The 18470-nt window shown below is 39.8% G+C and overlaps 1 protein-coding gene across 8 annotated transcripts in view; it reads left to right on the top strand.

Moving 5' to 3' along the window:
- The window catches only part of tsc2 (TSC complex subunit 2), a 33845-nt gene that overhangs the window by 3546 nt on the left and 11829 nt on the right, over positions 1-18470 (top strand). For 4 of the 8 annotated variants that reach the window (XM_087841981.1, XM_087841982.1, XM_087841980.1 and 1 more), the window contains exons 2-26: positions 328-513; positions 610-696; positions 792-902; positions 996-1143; positions 1712-1829; positions 1942-1990; positions 2935-3060; positions 3201-3274; positions 3349-3502; positions 5118-5261; positions 5518-5655; positions 5756-5859; positions 6003-6084; positions 6399-6554; positions 6643-6762; positions 8057-8179; positions 8259-8365; positions 8459-8624; positions 8987-9109; positions 9204-9338; positions 10429-10618; positions 10700-10793; positions 10876-10978; positions 12037-12131; positions 15680-15820. In XM_087841981.1, the coding sequence (XP_087698107.1) occupies positions 379-513; positions 610-696; positions 792-902; positions 996-1143; positions 1712-1829; positions 1942-1990; positions 2935-3060; positions 3201-3274; positions 3349-3502; positions 5118-5261; positions 5518-5655; positions 5756-5859; positions 6003-6084; positions 6399-6554; positions 6643-6762; positions 8057-8179; positions 8259-8365; positions 8459-8624; positions 8987-9109; positions 9204-9338; positions 10429-10618; positions 10700-10793; positions 10876-10978; positions 12037-12131; positions 15680-15820 (3023 nt within the window). In that variant the 5' untranslated portion in view covers positions 328-378. The remainder of the gene's footprint in view (positions 1-327; positions 514-609; positions 697-791; positions 903-995; positions 1144-1711; positions 1830-1941; positions 1991-2934; positions 3061-3200; positions 3275-3348; positions 3503-5117; positions 5262-5517; positions 5656-5755; positions 5860-6002; positions 6085-6398; positions 6555-6642; positions 6763-8056; positions 8180-8258; positions 8366-8458; positions 8625-8986; positions 9110-9203; positions 9339-10428; positions 10619-10699; positions 10794-10875; positions 10979-12036; positions 12132-15679; positions 15821-18470) is intronic. The other 4 variants (XM_087841983.1, XM_006790723.3, XM_087841984.1 and 1 more) reach the window with 3 other exon arrangements.

The following is an 18470-nucleotide window of genomic DNA, read 5'->3' as shown; positions in this document are numbered from 1 at the left end:
CTGATTGCCCTCTTAATTGCTGTAGTAGCAGTAATGGTGTACTTAAGTTTGCACAGGATTGCAACTACGCTTTTTTTTTGTTGTCCCATGCATGTTGTCTACCCCAACTGTAATTTCAATACCTGGCAATACATTAAATCTATTGAAGGAAGGTTTACACATTTCCATAATAATATTAGTTTGGGGGGGGGGGGGGGGGGGTGGCCTTTATGTTATCAGCAGTGAATGACATATGAATCCACATTTAGAATCCACAGGAAATGATTAACTAATAAGCTTAAAGGGGGGGAAAAGGTGTGACTCGCTCTGTGTCTGGTTCTGTGACAGGCAGCTGCCAGTCCCTCGCCTGTGTTGTGCATCACCCTTCCAGGCTGGGCCATGAATAAACAACCAAGCAAGGAGAGTCTCAAGGACAAGGTGAAGGGGATCTTTGGGCTCGGTACACAGCGTCCTCCGAACAAACAGAGCGACACTAAACCCTCCGAGTTTATCATTACGGCTGACATCATCAAGGTCTGCAGAAGCGACTGAGTGTCTGTGCATGTCTCTCATTCCTTTCCCAGCACATCTTTCACTGTTTAATGTATTTTTTGCTTTGGTGTGTTTCAGGAGCTCCACCCAGATTGTGGTCTGAGCAACCGTGTTCGCACTATGAACCACATCTGTGAGCTTGCCAAAATGAAAAAGTTTGAGGAGGTGAGTCTGCTGGCGGCGGTCCATTTTTGTTGTTGTTTGGTGAACAGTACGCAGTCTTCTTTATTTGTTAAAATCTGAGTGTATATGTTGTTCAGCATGCAGTGGAAGCTGTATGGAAAAATGTGGAAGACATGCTGACTCCAGAGCAGCCACCAGAGGCCAGACATGCTGTCCTGCAGCTGCTCAGGGCCATTATACAGGGGCAGGTATAAAAGCACAACATACACGCAGACAAATGCAAAAAGCTTCTGTATGTTTTTTGTTTTTAAAAAAAAGTCTTGCCCACTGTTTGTGTGAAGGGTGAGCGACTTGGCCCTCTGAGAGCATACTTTTTCAAGGTAATCAGAGACTACCAGCCGTGCAATGAAGACCTTTCTGACAGACTGGAGGTGTTTAAGGCTTTAACAGAGAATGGAAAGGATATCACATACCTGGAAGAGGACATAGGTAAAAACAGACTAATCCTCTTTCTTTATCAGTTGCAATATTTGTGTTTGTGCATTTAAAAAAAAAATAAAAAAATCTTCAGCTTTCAAGTAACCACTATTAATCACTGATAAATTTCTGGCTGTGTCACACCTCAGCTGATTAGGTTCAACTCGTGTTCACTGTTCCCTTTTTGTGCATTGACTCTATTGATATTATGTAATACAACAGTTTGCTTTCTTTTTTTTTAATCACTTGTTTTTCATTTCGGGTACAATGATGACAATGGGTTTTTTGAATTCTAATAATAGCTCTTTTTTCCGCACACAATACCCTCAACTGTTTCTTTCAGGATTTTTTTTTTCCAAAGGTGGTAGAGAAACCTTCCATAGGACAAATACCCACATCCAAGATAGTTTGATCCCAGTATTATCTGAGAAATGTGACATCATATATTCAGCCTTATTTGAGCTACTTTTTGAGTAGTATTTTTAACTGTTGTGTTCATAGAAATACTGTGAATAGTTTTATTTGCCATAGTGTATTGACCTGCATTAATACTTTTCACATGCATTTTTTCCTCTCTCAGCACGCTTTGTCCTCCTGTGGATGGATATAGGCCTTACATCTGACTTTCTCCATGTTCTTGTTAATCTGGTGAAATTCAACAGCTGCTACTTGGACCAAAATGTTTCCATCATGGTCCAGTGAGTCAGAAAATCCACACACACACACACACACACACACAATGATTCTCTCTTACTCAGCAATTGTTCTCAGTGTCTCTTTTTCCTTCTCGTTCTTCTGTGCTCTCTGCAGGAAAATTTGCCTGCTGTGCAACAGAACGACGTCTTCAACTGATATTGAGGTTGGTATTTCAATTTACTTTACAGTTAAAGGCTTTTTACACACTGGACGGCAAAAATTTGTGCAAACATTTTGCATGTTAAAAATATTTTGGGGACTTTTTTTTTCCAGTTGCAAATAAACGCATCTGACCGCTTAAACCACTGCATTTGGCAAGATGGACACTTGTAGCATGGAAATGGTGAAAGAGTACTGTTTTACCTAAGAGACACAGTTTGATGCTACTCAAGATCAATTGGCTCCTGAAAGTATTTCTCTGCCTCCTCAGACGTCTCTGCCTACCTCCAGACGTGTTTCCAAGTGTGCCAACAAAAGCTCAAACTGCCCCACTGACATCCTGAAATATGTAGAAAAGCGGTCGTGATACTGTTTTAATCTCTGGAGCAAAACATTCAAATTTTCCTGTTGCTGCTCAGTTTCTTCTTTTTCTGGTTTAGAAACATTAGGATCAACATTGATGCCATTTTCACTTTATTTACTTTTTCATCAGTCTTTTGTTTTTTTGTTTTTTTGGGGGGGTTTCTTGCAGTTTGAGGAGGAATTTTTCACAAAAAACACAAAAACTTTGCAACATTTTTTTTTTCCCAGCACCCTCAGTGTGTAATGGCCTTTGCACGGCATGTTTATGATTCCTCTTCAAAAGAAGGTGCAGTTTTTGTTTAGTAAATACATAACAGGCCCTTCACGAACCTGCAGGTTTAAGAAAAATTATTGAATAACTGTCCAGTGTCCATATATTTATTATATGTGAAAACTCTGCACGCCAAAGCTAGAGATGGTTTTAATCTGATGTATTAAAGTAAATGTTTTTGAGTAAATCACAATCATTAGCTTCAGTTAAACCTACCATTTAGACAAACCCTACCATATTTTTTGATTTGTGAACCTCAGACTGTTTTGTAGTGCTGGTGGTCACCAGTATTTCCAACCTTTGTATTTTTCCAGGTGGCTCTGCAAGTGCTCGATGCAGTTGTGTGTTACAACTGCCTGCCCTCCGACTCTTTAACCGTTTTCATAATCACACTCTGCCGTACAGTCAACGTCAAAGAGTTTTGCGAGTCCTGTTGGAAGGTGAGGCAAGAACACACCTGCATATATACAATTCTGCATCTTGTTTGAAGTCTATGATTTGAAGGGACATAATTCATAACTGTGTCCTCCTCTGTGTCGTTTGTTGTCCCTACACTTTGTTTTGCTCTCTGGTTCTTCAGTTAATGAGAAAGGTTTTGGGGACTCACCTCGGCCATAGTGCAATTTACACCATGTGTCGCATTATGGAGGAAAGGTATTATTGGTTAAATATACAATATTTCTGACTTTGTGTGAATGAGCATATATAACTTTGGAGGTATGGTGCAGTTCTTCTTTGATCTGTCCCTCCACCAGGGTGTATATGGAGGATGCACCGTTGTTAAGAGGAGCAGTTTTCTTTGTTGGAATGGCGCTTTGGGGCGCACACAGACTGCCTGCACTCAAAAATACACCGACGCTTGTTCTGCCATCTTTCTACAAGGTAACTCACATAAATATACATGCAGTTTTGCAATGAGATTATAATACTGAGGGTCAAGTCCACATCTCATAATCAAAAATTTAACTGATATGATTTTATGGTGGTAAGCCTTTCCTGCACACTGGAGTTCTTAATGTTTTATAAGGACTTATTATACTTTTACTTATTTTCTGCTCCCCTGGTCTTAAATCTGTGCAATGTCATTCAGAGCAAATTTCCTTAAAAAGAATGGGAATTTATAAGAATTTGCTCATTGGGTTCTCACTGGGTCCACTTTGAGAGTGACCACCATTGCTGTGCAGCGTATCAAAGACATTACATTCATACAAATTAAATGCATGCTGTGAGTCAAATGTATGCTCATGTTGGAGGTATTTCCCATTTTTGTTGTGATCGAGGTCGGATCATTTCTAAAAAAAAAAAAAAAAAAAAATTTCACAGAACACTTTTTTGTAATGCAGTATGGTACTTAATTACCCCAAAGAGAAAGTAATTCATTATACTCCTATATTACTTTCATGTTACTCTGTAAAATAGCTGAAACACACTCTCGTAATTACTATTTAACTATATAAACCTGAGGCTTCAGCCCCAAACACCAACACAAATCCCTGTCTTAATAAGGACTCACATTTGATCTTTCTCTTACTAATTAGGTATCTAACTTGGTGTTAGCATGGTGTTTGGCTAGCTTAGTGTTAGCATGCTGCGGTCTCTGTAGATGCTTGCAATGAGCCAAAATTGTGCTGCCAGCATAATACAGTTTCTGTCTTGGATGCAGTTTCCACTTTACTATCATGCCCTCGTCATTTTGTGCAATAAAACTAATATTCATATCCATGCTGTAGACTGTGCCACCATCTTCCACCTCCGACCCGCAAACAAATTTGCTGATTGTAGTGCAAGTGGAACCGATAAGCGGGCTCGATAGGCAAGCAGACTAACAGTTCCAGGGAACTGGACTACTCGGAACTTGTTGTGTACAAGAACTTGTTCTTGATTCCCATCGCTAGTGGTTCTTGTGGTCATTTCTAGCACAGGGCTCTGTCTGTGAGCACAGCAACCCCACTCACATGGTGTTCAAATGTTTTTGATTGCAAGGAGGAGCCAGTAAGTAGAAAATTGGCTTAAAGAAGTGGTTTTAAATTCAGGATAATATTCTACTTTGTGGCTTTATTATTGTTAAGAATTCATAAAAAAAAATCAAAGAATTATGAAACTTTTTTTGTGCTTCTGGATTGAATGAGGCCTAAAATTGTTTGTTTTAGACAGCGGACGAAAGAGGAGCTGCAAAAAGGTCCATTGTAAGATAAATGAGGATAATTTTGACACAAAGATGCTCTAATATAGAATAGCTTTGCATCAAAAATATGGAGCTGGAAATCTGCACAATAGGGTGAAAAGAACAGACTGTCTGACTTCCAAACCCGTGGCATAGATTTTCACTTTTTTCACAGTCATACAGATATTTTCTTTCATGCAGGATGTAGTCAAACTTTAAGTTGTTGCCACGTGTTTAGATCAAACCTGAGGTTGAAAGATTATATGGGGGTAAAATGACTGCACTTGATATGATAACTGTGCTGAATAAGTGACTTTTATTTCTGTCCCTCAGGCTATGTCATGTGCCAACGAGGTGGTCTCCTACGAAATTGTTCTTTCAATAACAAGACTCATCAAAAAGTACGGTAAAGAGCTACAGGTGGTCACATGGGACATCCTACTCGGCATCATAGAGCGACTGTTGCAACAGATTCAGGTACTTGAATATATTGTTCACTTGTGATTGACCATGCTTCACACGGTAGTAGTTAACACCTTTGTTAGGTAAGGTGTTTTTGTTTGATTCCAGCTGGAGACCCAAATCCCATTTGGGCTTGTTTTAGGAAGGAGTTCTGCCAAATTAAATATGCGGAGCTGTAGTTTTTAATTTTTATATTTTTATCTGGTTGAGTATACAGAATAAAAAGTAATGGTTCTAGCTCGACCAAGTGGTGTGCCTCTTGTTTTCACAGACAATAGGCAGTGCGGAACTAAAGGCCATTGTTTATGAACTGTTGACCACCGTGGAAGAGCTTTATGAACAAAACGGTTACCACGGCTCCACTGAGAAGTTTTTCAGCCTGGTGGAGAAATGTGCTGATAAAAGACCAGTTAGTGCTTTGATTATTTTCTGTCCTCCTCCAACTTTTGTTATGATTTAGACCTCTTACGCTGTGTTGTCCCCCCTAATCTGAATCTTATCTTTTTCAGGATGCATCAGTGCTGACACTTATCTCCTACAGGGCTCAGTCTATCCAGCCTGCTAAAGAAGGCTGGATTCAGAGCCTTCACCGGCTCATGGAGAAATTCTTCAGGTAGGACACACACTGACACGTATATATCTCAGGGAGGTTATAGTATTATCCTTGTGATGTTCGATCTCGTTCTTGTTCTATCTCTGAAATATCTTAATCTCTGCTGTCCCTTTCTGTTATCTTACCGTTTTGGTCTGTGAAAGGAACGAGACTCGCAGTGTGATAAGAATCAAAGTGCTTCATATCCTGTCCTTCGTTCTCAGTACCAACCGGCAGCTCTATGAGGTCTGTGCTCTCTCATACACGCTCACATCAGAAACCTGTGTAATTCCAGTCCGCTGTCCAGACTGAAAAGCTTCTGGTGCATTTCTCTTGCCATAGTTCCAATTTTTACTGAAGAAGATATTTCGATAGTAGCAAGCACCACTCAGATGCTGACATACTTCTGAGCCTCCCAAAATTTATTTACATGCAATTTATAATCATAAACGGAGCTTGTACAAATGTTTAACACATTTGTACAAGCTCCGTTTATGATTTTCAAAAAAATCATACTTTTCCTTTTTGTGTTCTTTGCTTATTTTCTATTTTTTCTCCAGGATGAGTTGATTGAAATGGTGGTGATTCCCCAGCTCAGTGGGATTGCTGAAGACCGGGACTTGGCAGTTAGAAAACAGGCTACTCAGCTATTAGTGGACCTCGCTGAGGGCTGCAACACGCACCACTTCACCAGCCTGCTGGACATCATTGAACGGGTACAAAAAGAGTACATGCAATCACACAAAACCGCCCCATTTCTGTCACAATGTCATTACTTCTCTCCCTTTTATAATTATTTTTTAGGTGTCTAGCCGCTCTCTGGTGTATTCAGGGCCCCTAGAGGTTACTGAGAGAGACCCCACAGCAGAGTCTCCTATGGAGGACGTCAGGACTGCTATTCTGGGCCTGCTTGAAATCCTGCAGGTATACATAAAAATAGTAGATGTGAAGAGTTGTGGGTGAGTTAAAATAGAATATTAAGACATAGTTTCTTCCACAGTGACTTATCACAATGTAGGGCATCAAATGACATCAATCAATGGAGAAATCCTCCTCCCCCCAGAACAGTTCAATACACATTAAAATGGACTAAAATTGGCTTTGTTGACTGCTGTCAGACTGTAAATGTCATTTTATTTGGCAACATTTTACCATTAAGAGCTCAAAGATCTCTTTATGGCACAAAATGCTGAGAATATAACAAGCAAAAAAAATGTAATTCACAAACAAAAAATTGGACAATTAATTTGTCCAAACCAAATTAACCAAACCCAAAACAGTTTTTTGTTATGTTGCCTCACTGCGTCTTTGCATTGCTGTCATGCTGCAGTGACTGTACTCTGACCTGGTTATCTGACACATACCTATCGACTGCCCTCTCCGGCCTAAAAATGTATTAAAGGAAAACTTTTTTTCCCAACTAGTGCTAGCTGCTGCTTGCGTAACTTAAAAAAAATCCTCTTAATGAAATGAGTCAGCAGCTAAAACTTTTAATGATGGAAAGACTAAACTAATGCTTAATGTTGCAAGCTTAACAGACCTGCCTGTCAGCTTCTCAGGTATCATCCAATTTTATTAATATAAATCGAATGTAAATTGATGTATATACCTGGACAGCTAAACACGATTTATCTACGGACTAATACAAATGTTGTATTTCCTTAAACAAAGTTGATTTACAATAAAAATCGATCCTTGGAACAATGTGTGAAGTTTATAAAATCTTCAACATAATCGCTCAGACTCAAGACTTGCTTCTAGAATGAACGTTAGCACCAAAGTTGTTCTAGAAGCAAGTGTTGCATCATGTTAACGCTGCCCGGCAGTTATTAGTCCCATAATTAAGCTCTAATCATTGAACTGTTGATTACGATAGATTTCAGCCTTCTTGGTGACCACTCTGCAAAGTCTTATGTTGTGTCTGTAATTACTGTTTTGTAATGTTGGATATTTTTGCCAGTGTGGTGTCATGTGCTTGCATTTCATGATACTTAGCCAACTGTTAGGTACATGGTAAGGGTCAGGAAATGGAAGAAAAAAACAAAACAAAAACAAACTATTAGAAGTGAACTATTTATAGTGTGTTAAATGAAATGTTGCATGCTGCCTAAGACTTTCATTAAGCTAGCAAAACTCAGATTATCAAGGTTTAACAAATAAACTAAACATTTATTATATTCTACCTGGTGATAACATGTTATCCTTTTTCTTCTGACAGAGCAAACTTTACAGTCTGCCAGCCAGTCATGCGAGTCGTGTTTATGAGTTGCTTATCAGCCACCTGCAGCTTCATTACAAGAACAAGTACTGTTCAACTATTGCCTCCACTATTAGACTACAGGTAGGTGATCTGTCACTACTCAAATGTTTTTACCTCTTATTACATAATTTCTTTGTTGACTTCTCCTTTTTCTTCTCAGGTGTTTGACTTCTTCCTCATGATGCGTGCAGACTCTCTTCACCGTCTTGGGGTCCCAAACAAAGATGGTGTCATGAGATTCAGCCCTTATTGCTACTGTGATATAGGGTGAGAACACAAACATTTCCTTTACTAAAGGTTAAAGCTTACTGACAGCTCTCTAACATTCTGTCACTTGTTTTTGTTCTTGTTGTTTTTCAGGGAACCAGAGAAACGTGTTGGTGAAAAGAAGCCAGCAGGTTCAACCTCTCCTCCTGCTGGTAGCCCTGCTCCTCCTGCTGCTCCTCCCACTTCAGCAGCCTCAACACGCTCAGCCTACCTTCCCTATTCGCCTGCCTTCAGTGTCCTCCTGCAGTGCCTCAAGATGGTACACACAATAATTATTGTATCAAACAGCATTTCACAGTTCATATATATACGTTCTGTGGTTAAACAGTTGGCCTCATGCCTAGTTTTGTGTCTTTATTCTTAGACTCAACTAGAGTTGCTATACATTTTAAGTTCAGAGTAATCCTTAGATATCTTACACTGGGGCTAGATGCACCCCCCCTGGAACAAGCCCTCTTTTTAAGCCAGGTTTCTTTTCTGATTGGCAGACAGTATTGAATTCCTATCAAAATTAAATCATAGGCATTGCAGCTGTTAGAATGCAGAAGCAGTGACCGATAATTGCAGTGACTTCCCTTTTATCTGTAAAAGTTTCGGATATGATTTATATCTCTCTTACAGGAGACGGATTGGAAGGTGCTGAAGCTGGTTCTTGACAAGCTGCCATGGATGCTGCAGTACAAAGTGTTGCTGCTCACATCACCATGCAACTTAGATCAGCTGTGTTCTACACTCTGCTGCATGGTAGCCTGACTTTATGCACATAAATACAGATCCATACACTGGATATTATGTTGTGAGTGAATTCAATCATTATTGATCTCTTCTGCGTGTGTAGGTGACAGATCGTCTCATCTCAGAGCGATTGAAAAAGACTCCAGAGGGGTTTTCTCGCACAGATGTTCAGCTGGCAGTGATTCCCGTTCTTACAGCAATTACCTCCTACCACAACTACTTGGAGCAGTCAAGACAGGTACAAAAACTAGTCTGTAGAAATCAAACACCTTCTGTGCCATTTCTCACAGGATACTATGATAAGTTTTATGCTAGCATCTACAAAACAACTTTAGGCTATGTTGAGAAAACTAGGTTGGAACCAGGTTGCTTGTCTTCACATGCAGCAAAGAACAGGATGTACTCTGCTTTAGATAGAAATAACATGGTTTTGTTGAGAGTACCGGAAGAGGCAGGACATGAAACACCATGAACAAAGTCTCCATGGTGTGTACGCTGAGTCCATGGAGTGTTAGTGACACCCATTCAACTGCTTGCGAATGTAAATGTCTAATCAGCCAATCACATGGCAGCAACTCAATGCGCTCAGGCTTGTAGTCCTGGTCAAGATGACAGCTGAAATTCAAAACGAGCATCACAGTGGGGAAGACAGTCGATTTAAATGTCTCTGAACATGGTTTTGTTGCTAGTGCTGTTCAAAAGAGAATGGTCCAAATAAGAAGTCAGAGAAAAATGGTGAGACTGCTTTGATAGGCAGGCAACAGTAACTTAAATATCAGTTCTTACATCCATGTTTTACAAAGCATGTTGAAACGTGAAACAGCCGTCTACAGCAGCAGATGTCAATACTTAGCTAATAACAGGAAACTGAACCTACAATTCGCACAGGTTCATCAAAATCGGACAACAGAAGACTGACAAAATGTCACCTGGTCTGATGAGTCTTGATTTTTGCTGACACATTTGAATGGTAGTGTCAGACTTTTGCATAAAGAACATGAAAGCATGGATCCATCCTGTACTCTGTCTATGGGGTCAGATGTGGTTCTCAGTTACTGGACCTCAATCCAATAAAGCACTTTTGGTGGTGGTAGAACAGTGATGGATGTGCAGGCAACGAATCTGCAGCATTTCTGTCATTTTGTCATGTTAACAACCAAAATCTTTCCAGCACCTTGTTGAATATATGCCACACATTAAAGCAGTTCTGAAGGTGAAGTAGAGTCCAACCCAGTACCACCCTCAAGGTGTACCAAATGTAGTGACTGGTGAGTGTATATGGAAATATACAAGTGGAATTACATTCATCCTTTCACTGATCCATGCAGAGAGAACTGGTTCAGTGCCTCGAGACTGGGCTCATTTACCGGTGTGCCAAGCAGTGTGTGGTGGCCCTTACAATGTGCACGGTGGAGATGCCTGATATCATGATCAAGCTTCTTCCTGCTCTTATCGTCAAGCTCACTCACATCTCTGCTACTGTTGCCATGGCATCTCCTATGCTCGAGTTTCTCTCCAGTGAGTACTTTTCTCTTTTCCTGTATTCTTTTATGTTGTTGAAGGCCAAAGTCTTCAGTTGTTTTTGACTGTGTTTCACAGCCCTCGTGCGCCTTCCCCATCTGTATGCCAACTTTGTAGCTGAGCAGTATGTCAGCGTGTTTGCCATCTCACTACCTTACACTAACCCCTCAAAGTAAGTCCTAGCACATGTGACATTTTGTATTCCCTGATGCAGAGACTCACTCTGATCTGAGTATTTCTTCAAATCCCATCAGGTTCAACCAGTACATTGTGTCCCTGGCCCACCATGTGATTGCCATGTGGTTCATACGCTGCAGACTACCCTTCCGCAAGGACTTTGTTCAGTATATCACAAAGGTACACCACAGTGAATGACAAAAAAGAGCCTTCAAACCTGAAGCTGAATTTACTGTTACTGACCTGCTCATACACATGAACAATATAAGGAAAAGAAATAATGCAGTACTAAGAGAGAGTACAGATGCGTAGCTCCTACACTGAAATCAATGTCGCTGAAAAGGACCTTGTCCTTGCTCACACATTTATAAAAGAAAGTGTCTTCCTTTCAGAGACTTTTAACGATAGTTTAATGAAAAGGCAACAACTTTTACAAACTCTTATGCAATCTGAAACAAGGCTCTCTGGACTTCCTTCAGTTCTTGAGAATAACTTGTTGTCCAGTAATTCTCAGATAACACATTTATGTTTGATTGCTTTCTTGTGTGGGCTTAGAATGTTTTCACCACCCTCATTTCCACTTGTTTTTTATGCTTAGCATAAAAACTCAGATGAGAAAATGTTAAAGTGACCCTGGTGTATTTTCTACAGAAAAGAGATGGAAAAAAATCAGAGATATAACCCTCAGATTAGAACATACCAGCTCTTTGTGTTTATGCTGAGCTAACAGCTTCAGACTGCAGCTTTATATTGGACAGAGAATTGAACTCTTGACAAAAAGGCAAATTAGCATATTGTAGCATATATTGAAACATTCTTTTAAATTGTCCTTGGATATTTCCACTGGATTTGTCAGTTCTACTTATTACTTCATGCTTTTTATTCATTGCATTCTGATAGTGTTGAATTGCATTGCACATAGTTGTTCCCTTCTCTTTTGCAAAAAGTTGAGGTCTCAGCTTCTTAATGCACTTTTGGGCATTCACTTGGATTTATTTGCTCTGGCAATGGTGGCTTAAGTAACTGCACAACACACTTTTAACCTCAAATGTCTCCAGAGAGATGTTTCATTGAACTTTTGTACTGTTCAGGAGAAACATGTCCAGTTAGGTGCATCTGGATGCTTGTGAAGTAGTAGTAGAAACCTGTAGTAGAGGGGGCACAACTGGTAATCATCTGTAAATCTGGATCGTCATTTTTGTTTTGCATATCTGGTTCTTTTCTTTGTGTTCCTTCAGGGTTTGCGTTCCAACGCCCTTCTGCCATTCGATGACAGTCATGAGCAGAGTCCGTTTCGTGCCCGAAGCACCAGCCTCAATGAGAGACCCAAGAGGTAAACTGTATTTTCACTGTCAGTGACCAGCAGTAATGTACAAACCAGCAGCACCGCACGCTGCCCACGTGGCTGCTGTTGTGGTAAAGGGTTGGGGGTAGCCAAGGTAACAGGGGACTCAGCATGATTCGTACTGTGGCGTGATGGTTGCAGTGACACCTCTCAGGTTGCCATGGTGATCATTAGTTCATTTGATCTGTTTATGCTTTTTTATGTTTTAAAATGTGTTCTTATACCACCACTTATTTTTATTTTGTATTTTTCCAAGAGTCACCTCATTTGTCATACAGAGGGTGGACAAAATGGCATAAACACCTGTATAATGTTATGCCTTTATTTAGTTTATATTTGTTGTGGAATATTATATATCATTATTCGGGTGTTTGTGTACTGCTTTCACTACCTGTATCTCACAAAAGTACATCCCTAGCAATAGCATGAGTTAGAGGTACAGGGTGTCCCTCCCCCTGTCACACTGTGCTGTCTGACTGCTGTTTGTGACCACAGAACATGTACACAAAGAGAAATACACACCATCTTTCACACAGAGGGATAAAGAAGCTTTTCTCAGCAAGGTGCCATTCTCATTCGTACAAAGTGTGAATGATGTTTGGTTGTCCGCACCTGGATTAGTTGAACAGTGTACATTTAAAAACATGTACAAAGTAACTTTTTAAAACACTCTAGACTGTAACACAGAGAGAAGGGTACTTAACAGGGGTCTGTTTGCATTAATTAATAATACTGCTTTAAATTATGCTGTAGTACCCACCAAGAAATGTAACTACAAAGACACAGATTGTTGCCATTCCGCTTGTAAAGTGTTTTACCATGTAAAGATGGTAAACCATTGACAAAATGCATTAGGCTGTGATAGTTTTTACTTTGCTCATTATGCTAATGTAATAGCCAGTATTCTGTCAATGTAGGCATAAGTTATTTTTTCTTATTTCCAAAGCTGTCATAATCCCCAACTCAGTTGCTACTAAAATGTTCTCTTTCCCGAGTTTCCTTAAAAGTAACTTTTGTTCAGTAATTATTGCCAAGTCCAAACTAATCAGCTCAGTTTTGCTTGTGAGGGTAGAGCAATGCAGATCACACATGCACACAAGTACAAGTGCAACAGCTGTGTAGATTCTGCAAGGAGTCATTGCAGAACTGAAGCTCAAACTTGACTACTCTGTGTCTTAACTAGAGATGGACCGATCCGATATTACGTATCGGTATCGGTCCGATACTGACCCAAATTACTGGATCGGATATCGGCGAGAAATAAAAAATGTAATCCGATCCATTAAATATCAAAAAAACACCTCACAAAGCTTGCTGGCTTGCTGGAGCTGGTGGTTCCCTATTTTTTATTTTGTTGGGAGTTTGCAACCCTATTAGTTAGGTTGCTTGATATTTCTGCTAAGTACTCTTTAAAATACCAGAATAGGGAGGATGGAGCAGGTTTACGTTTATTAGATTGATCAGTATTGCTGAACTATGAAATATTTTGTTGTATTTTTTACATACAGGTATAACAGAATAGTTTTAGTGTTGTTATTTATTTAAACTTGAGTATAAACTTATACAAAATGCAGCAAGATATAAAAAAAAACGTTTTATTGATTAAAAAACACACTATATCGGATTCATATCGGTATCGGCAGATATCCAAATTTATGATATCGGTATCGGTATCGGACATAAAAAAGTGGTATCGTGCCATCTCTAGTCTTAACTACACTTTTTCTGCAGCTCTCCTTTGTGAGAAAGTTAGAAGTGATAGGTCTATTATTTTGTTTGGTATGAGTGCTGTAGCTTGCTGTTTTCTCACACGCTGAACAAAGCAGGAGGAGAGAGTGTGGAGGCAGTAGCAGGAGAGCAAGACATTTACAGGCGAGACGATTCTGTCTATAGATGTTTTTCTAAGTGCAATAAATAAATGTGCTGTTAGCTATGAAAAGTTGCTAAGGTGGCATCGGAGGGAGAGACTGAAGTGTGATTGCACACACTGATTTATTCAAAAAAAAAATTGAAATGTGCACTTCAAAAATCAAAATCCAGCTCAAATAGTGAATATCCAACTAGGTAAATATTCAGGCACACCAGTGGTTGTCTCTTTTCGAGTCAGCAACTAAAATTGCGTTTTACAAAATTGTAGTTATTTAATCTTTTTCTGATTAATCAGGTGTTTGATTGTGGACGACGTCTTAACAAAATAGAGACACCAATGTTGCCATTTTCATACACAAAAAATACATGTTTTAAAAATAAGTACTCGGTGTAGAAATCCCAGTTAAACCAGAATTTACCCAGTGAATTCCAGAGACACTATAATATTCATCTTCCTCTTTTCCTAATGTGATCTCTACTTTTACGCTCACGTTTATTGTGGCATTTTTATTAATTTTCCATCTTTTCTTAGATTTGGGTTAACAAATTATTTTAGATTTTTATGAAGCCCTTCCAGTATTTTTAACTTGGTAATTAAAAAAACAAAACAGCAAATCCCTGTTGCAGCTCTCCACAGTAATCCAAAATGCTTCTGCTAACATTAATTCTTCCATAACGGTTTCAGTTTTCCATATTCTGGTATCACAGTTCTTGTGCTGCTCATTGCCCATAATGAGGTTGGAGTTCCTCAGCTCAGTTTCCACCAGGATGATGGTCAGACTGTCAAGTTTAAATTTATTAATTTAATTCTTAAAATGTTCTTGGCAAACGTTCCACTGTGTCCAAACATTACCTTTGCATACATAAAAATGCATAAATTATTTGGTGATGATACTAAACTAGTATTTGGTCCAGTCTGAGGCTGCTGTGCTTCAACCCTCTGGTTTCATCCAGCTTTATGTTTCACTTGTGTTTTAACTTCTGTCATAAAGCCTGTGCTGAGTTCATCCCTATGGTTATACTTCTGTACTAGTCCTTGGCTTCTCTACAAACCTGCTGTGTGAAGTAATGTTTATTTTGTTGCTCTCCTGAATACTTTCTGTGTATTTTCTTTTCTGAATAGCAGAAGCTGTTTCCCCCTCTGCTGTAGCTTCTCTGTTTTCTGTTTAGTTGGCGTGTATCCTTTTATTTTTTTTAACCCTCTTTTTTTCTTTCTCCACTCTCCTGTAATCTGATTCATAATGTTCACTGCTGTTAATTTTCACCGTGTTTTGTTTTTCCTTTATTTGACCCTTCCCCCTCTCCACTGCCCCCTGTGTTTGGTGTGGTTGTGGTTTTGGGGGTGGTTGTGTCATCCTGGATCCTTTCTACATTGCTCCTGATCCCTCCCTCCTCATGTGACGCTGCCCTTTGACCTTTGTGGCCCTCTCCTTTGTACCCTGCCCCTCTCCATGTGTGGCGTGCGCTCCTGATCCACCTGCTCATGTTGCTCTGGTTCTCTGGTGATGATTCCTGCTGTCTCCTGGTATACTTTTACACCACACTTCCTCCACACTCCCAAACCACCCTCACGATGACCCCGTCCTCTCACTGCCCCAACGCCACCGTTACTCCATCTTGGGCCCAATCCCCCTCGCCCTTTGCCATGGACACTCCTCACCACTCAGCTTGCGGGCAGCAAAAGTGGCAAAGGCAGCAGCAGCGGTAGCCAATAGCAGCAGCTCTCCAGTTAAAGAGCTGAGGGACCTTTCAGCCATGGACGCTTTCCGCTCCCGCAGCATCAGCGTCTCCGAACATGCGGTCCGCAGGTTAGACAAGAGCCTTCTGGGTAACAAAACAAAAACCAATAACAACCCAAACACTTACTGCTTTCTTCATGGGATTGATGGGGTCTAGGGTCATTGTCCGTCTTTGGGGGGGTGTTGCTGGGGAGATTTGTTGCCAGGGGCACCTGGAGTGCGTGGTGCATGCTGGAGGAAGGTTTATGTGTCGACCTTTTTGGTTTGTTTTGGGCTGTGTTTATATTTGTGCTGGTTTCAATGTTGTTGTTTTTTCTGATTTGCTTTTGCATGCAGTGTTTGTTGAAGATGTGAGAAAGCATCTTTTCACTTTATTGATGTTTTTCACTTTGCTCTAACACAGATTTTGCTTTTTTTTGTTTGTTTGTTTGTTTTTTACATTTTGCTTTGGTTTGATTTTATTTGTATGTCTTTTATGTGCTGGGTGTATTGCTGACTGATTTTGATTGGCCTAACAACAAATGAATGGCAGAAGGGACTGGTGCAAAGCAGTGGTGGGATCTTTATAAACTTCACTGTAAACAACTGCAACCCCCTACTTTGGCTCCCTCTGTTTGCTTTGGGAGCACATCTGCTTCTTCGACCAGTGACTCTGGCAACAGCAACACAACAGCTTTTGTTTGCTTGCTTGACATAATTTTAGTTTTGTTTTGTTCCACTGAAACATCCACTGTACTGCTATGACCATGGCAATCTCCTAGTGTGGGATTTCAGAACTAGCTGGGTTGAGATGAACTTTTAACAGTTTGATCAACACATCATTCACATCACGCACATCCACACAAACACTCTTCCTCACTAATCGTCATATGCTTATCTGTCCTTGGCTGACTTTCTTGGGCATCTGGAAGAAGTACAATGCAACATTGCAGTTGTTAGATGAGGCTGCTCACGCCAATTGATTGTCATAGGTCATACTAGTATTGCCACCAGATGGCGGCAGCAGCTCAGTACTTGTATATGCTTAAAAGTACTGTTTAATGTTCAATGACAAACACAAAATTAGTGGGACTAAACAACTGCAGTGTTGCTCTCTTTAACCTGCTTTAACTGTTGACTGGCTGATAATCTGCTTTTGCTCTCAGAGCTGATTTTTGTGTGAACTGGGTTTAAAATTCACCTTCATGTGGACACTTACTCCATCTAGCATAACGTGACCGCATTCAAAGCTTTCAGTCTTCAAGGTGACATTTTCATTGGAAAAACTGTATGGGATTAGATAAGGTAACATTTGTTTTCCTTTACTTTAAATTGGGTAATGTCAGTGAATTGAAGTACAATAGCATGTGATGGTATGACAAAGAAGCAAACCCCGTGCTGCTTCAGTCGTGAGTCTGTCATGGTCATGTTTTTGGAGTATGTGTCCATTAAACACTGAAATGAAAAATAAGTCATTGTCAGTAGAAGAATAGTAGTTATAAAATGTGATTGAATAGTTGCTGATTCACATTCTGGGACTTGAGAGATTTCTTTGAGCCTCATACAAAAGATCTACGCACCAGTATTAGTCTGTCTGTGTGCCTATATTTTCATGCTCAAAACATTTAAAGTGAAAACACTATTTCTACACAAATCTTTTTAAATTTGACCTATAGGTAAAAAGAATGGAGGCCTTAAACAAAAACAAAACAAAAAACTAAGGACCTCTTGCTCTCTTTTTTTAATCCATTGCATCACTACTTTCTTGTTTTAATATTTGATGTTTTCTTTCATTTTTGCATTTCTTTATGATTTGGCTTTGAAAAACAGTCCGCATGTCTTTAATACTCCCCGCTGTGATGAGAAGTAACATCTGGCTGAAGTAACATGGGCTGGAGTGTTGCTGTAAATTGCTCATTTTGAGCATGTTTACTTCTAAGCAGCAAGCTTTCAAAACACGTCCATTATCTCCCTTGAGCTGATGTTCACATCTGTAAATTTGCTTCCAAACTGATTCTTGTGTAGAGCACGGAGAAATGCTTCTTGTGAATACAAAAAGCTGCTGCACAGTGAATGCTAATTGAAAGATTTGACTTCAGTGGAAACATTAACATACCGATAAACACATCGAGTCACACGTAGCTTCTACCTGCTGTTTTTTTCTGCATCAAAATATTACAGATCCTTTTACCCTCGCAGAGAGAGCTTTTTTACATTTAGAAGGAGAATCAGTGTGGTATCAGGGCATGCAAAGCTATGTATTACTTGTCCCAGCATGTGTCTCTGCGTGTGCACTTAGAGAAAATGTAATCTTCATATGGTGGTTGAGCATAAGAAGTTGGGTCCGTAAATATTTAGACAGTGAGTGTACACAATTTTGCCTCTTTACACTATCATTACAGTCAATTTGCAGTGAAGCCGTCAGGAGGTGATAGACGTCTAGACTTTCAGCTTTCTGTCAATCAACTCTCTATACTATAACTAACTATGTAACTCTGCACATCAGACTTATTTCTGCTACTATTATCAACGGTTAAAACTGTATAAACACTAGTGACCCTGTTCCACTGGGATATTTACATGCTTGCACTGTCAAAAATTTCTTCACAGTGTTTGATAAATGATGTGAAAGGCTTTGGATCAATAAATTCTGCCTCTGTCTTTAGTTTCATATGTCCACATAATCTTGTTAAAGAGTGGAGAGTGTGGAATAACTTTATTTACCTAGCATAACAATAGT

Source organism: Neolamprologus brichardi, chromosome 6 (assembly GCF_056152115.1).
Source record: "Neolamprologus brichardi isolate AB-2024 chromosome 6, ASM5615211v1, whole genome shotgun sequence".
In the NCBI taxonomy this organism is placed as follows: domain Eukaryota; kingdom Metazoa; phylum Chordata; class Actinopteri; order Cichliformes; family Cichlidae; genus Neolamprologus; species Neolamprologus brichardi.
This window is presented reverse-complemented; position numbering and strand designations above follow the sequence as displayed.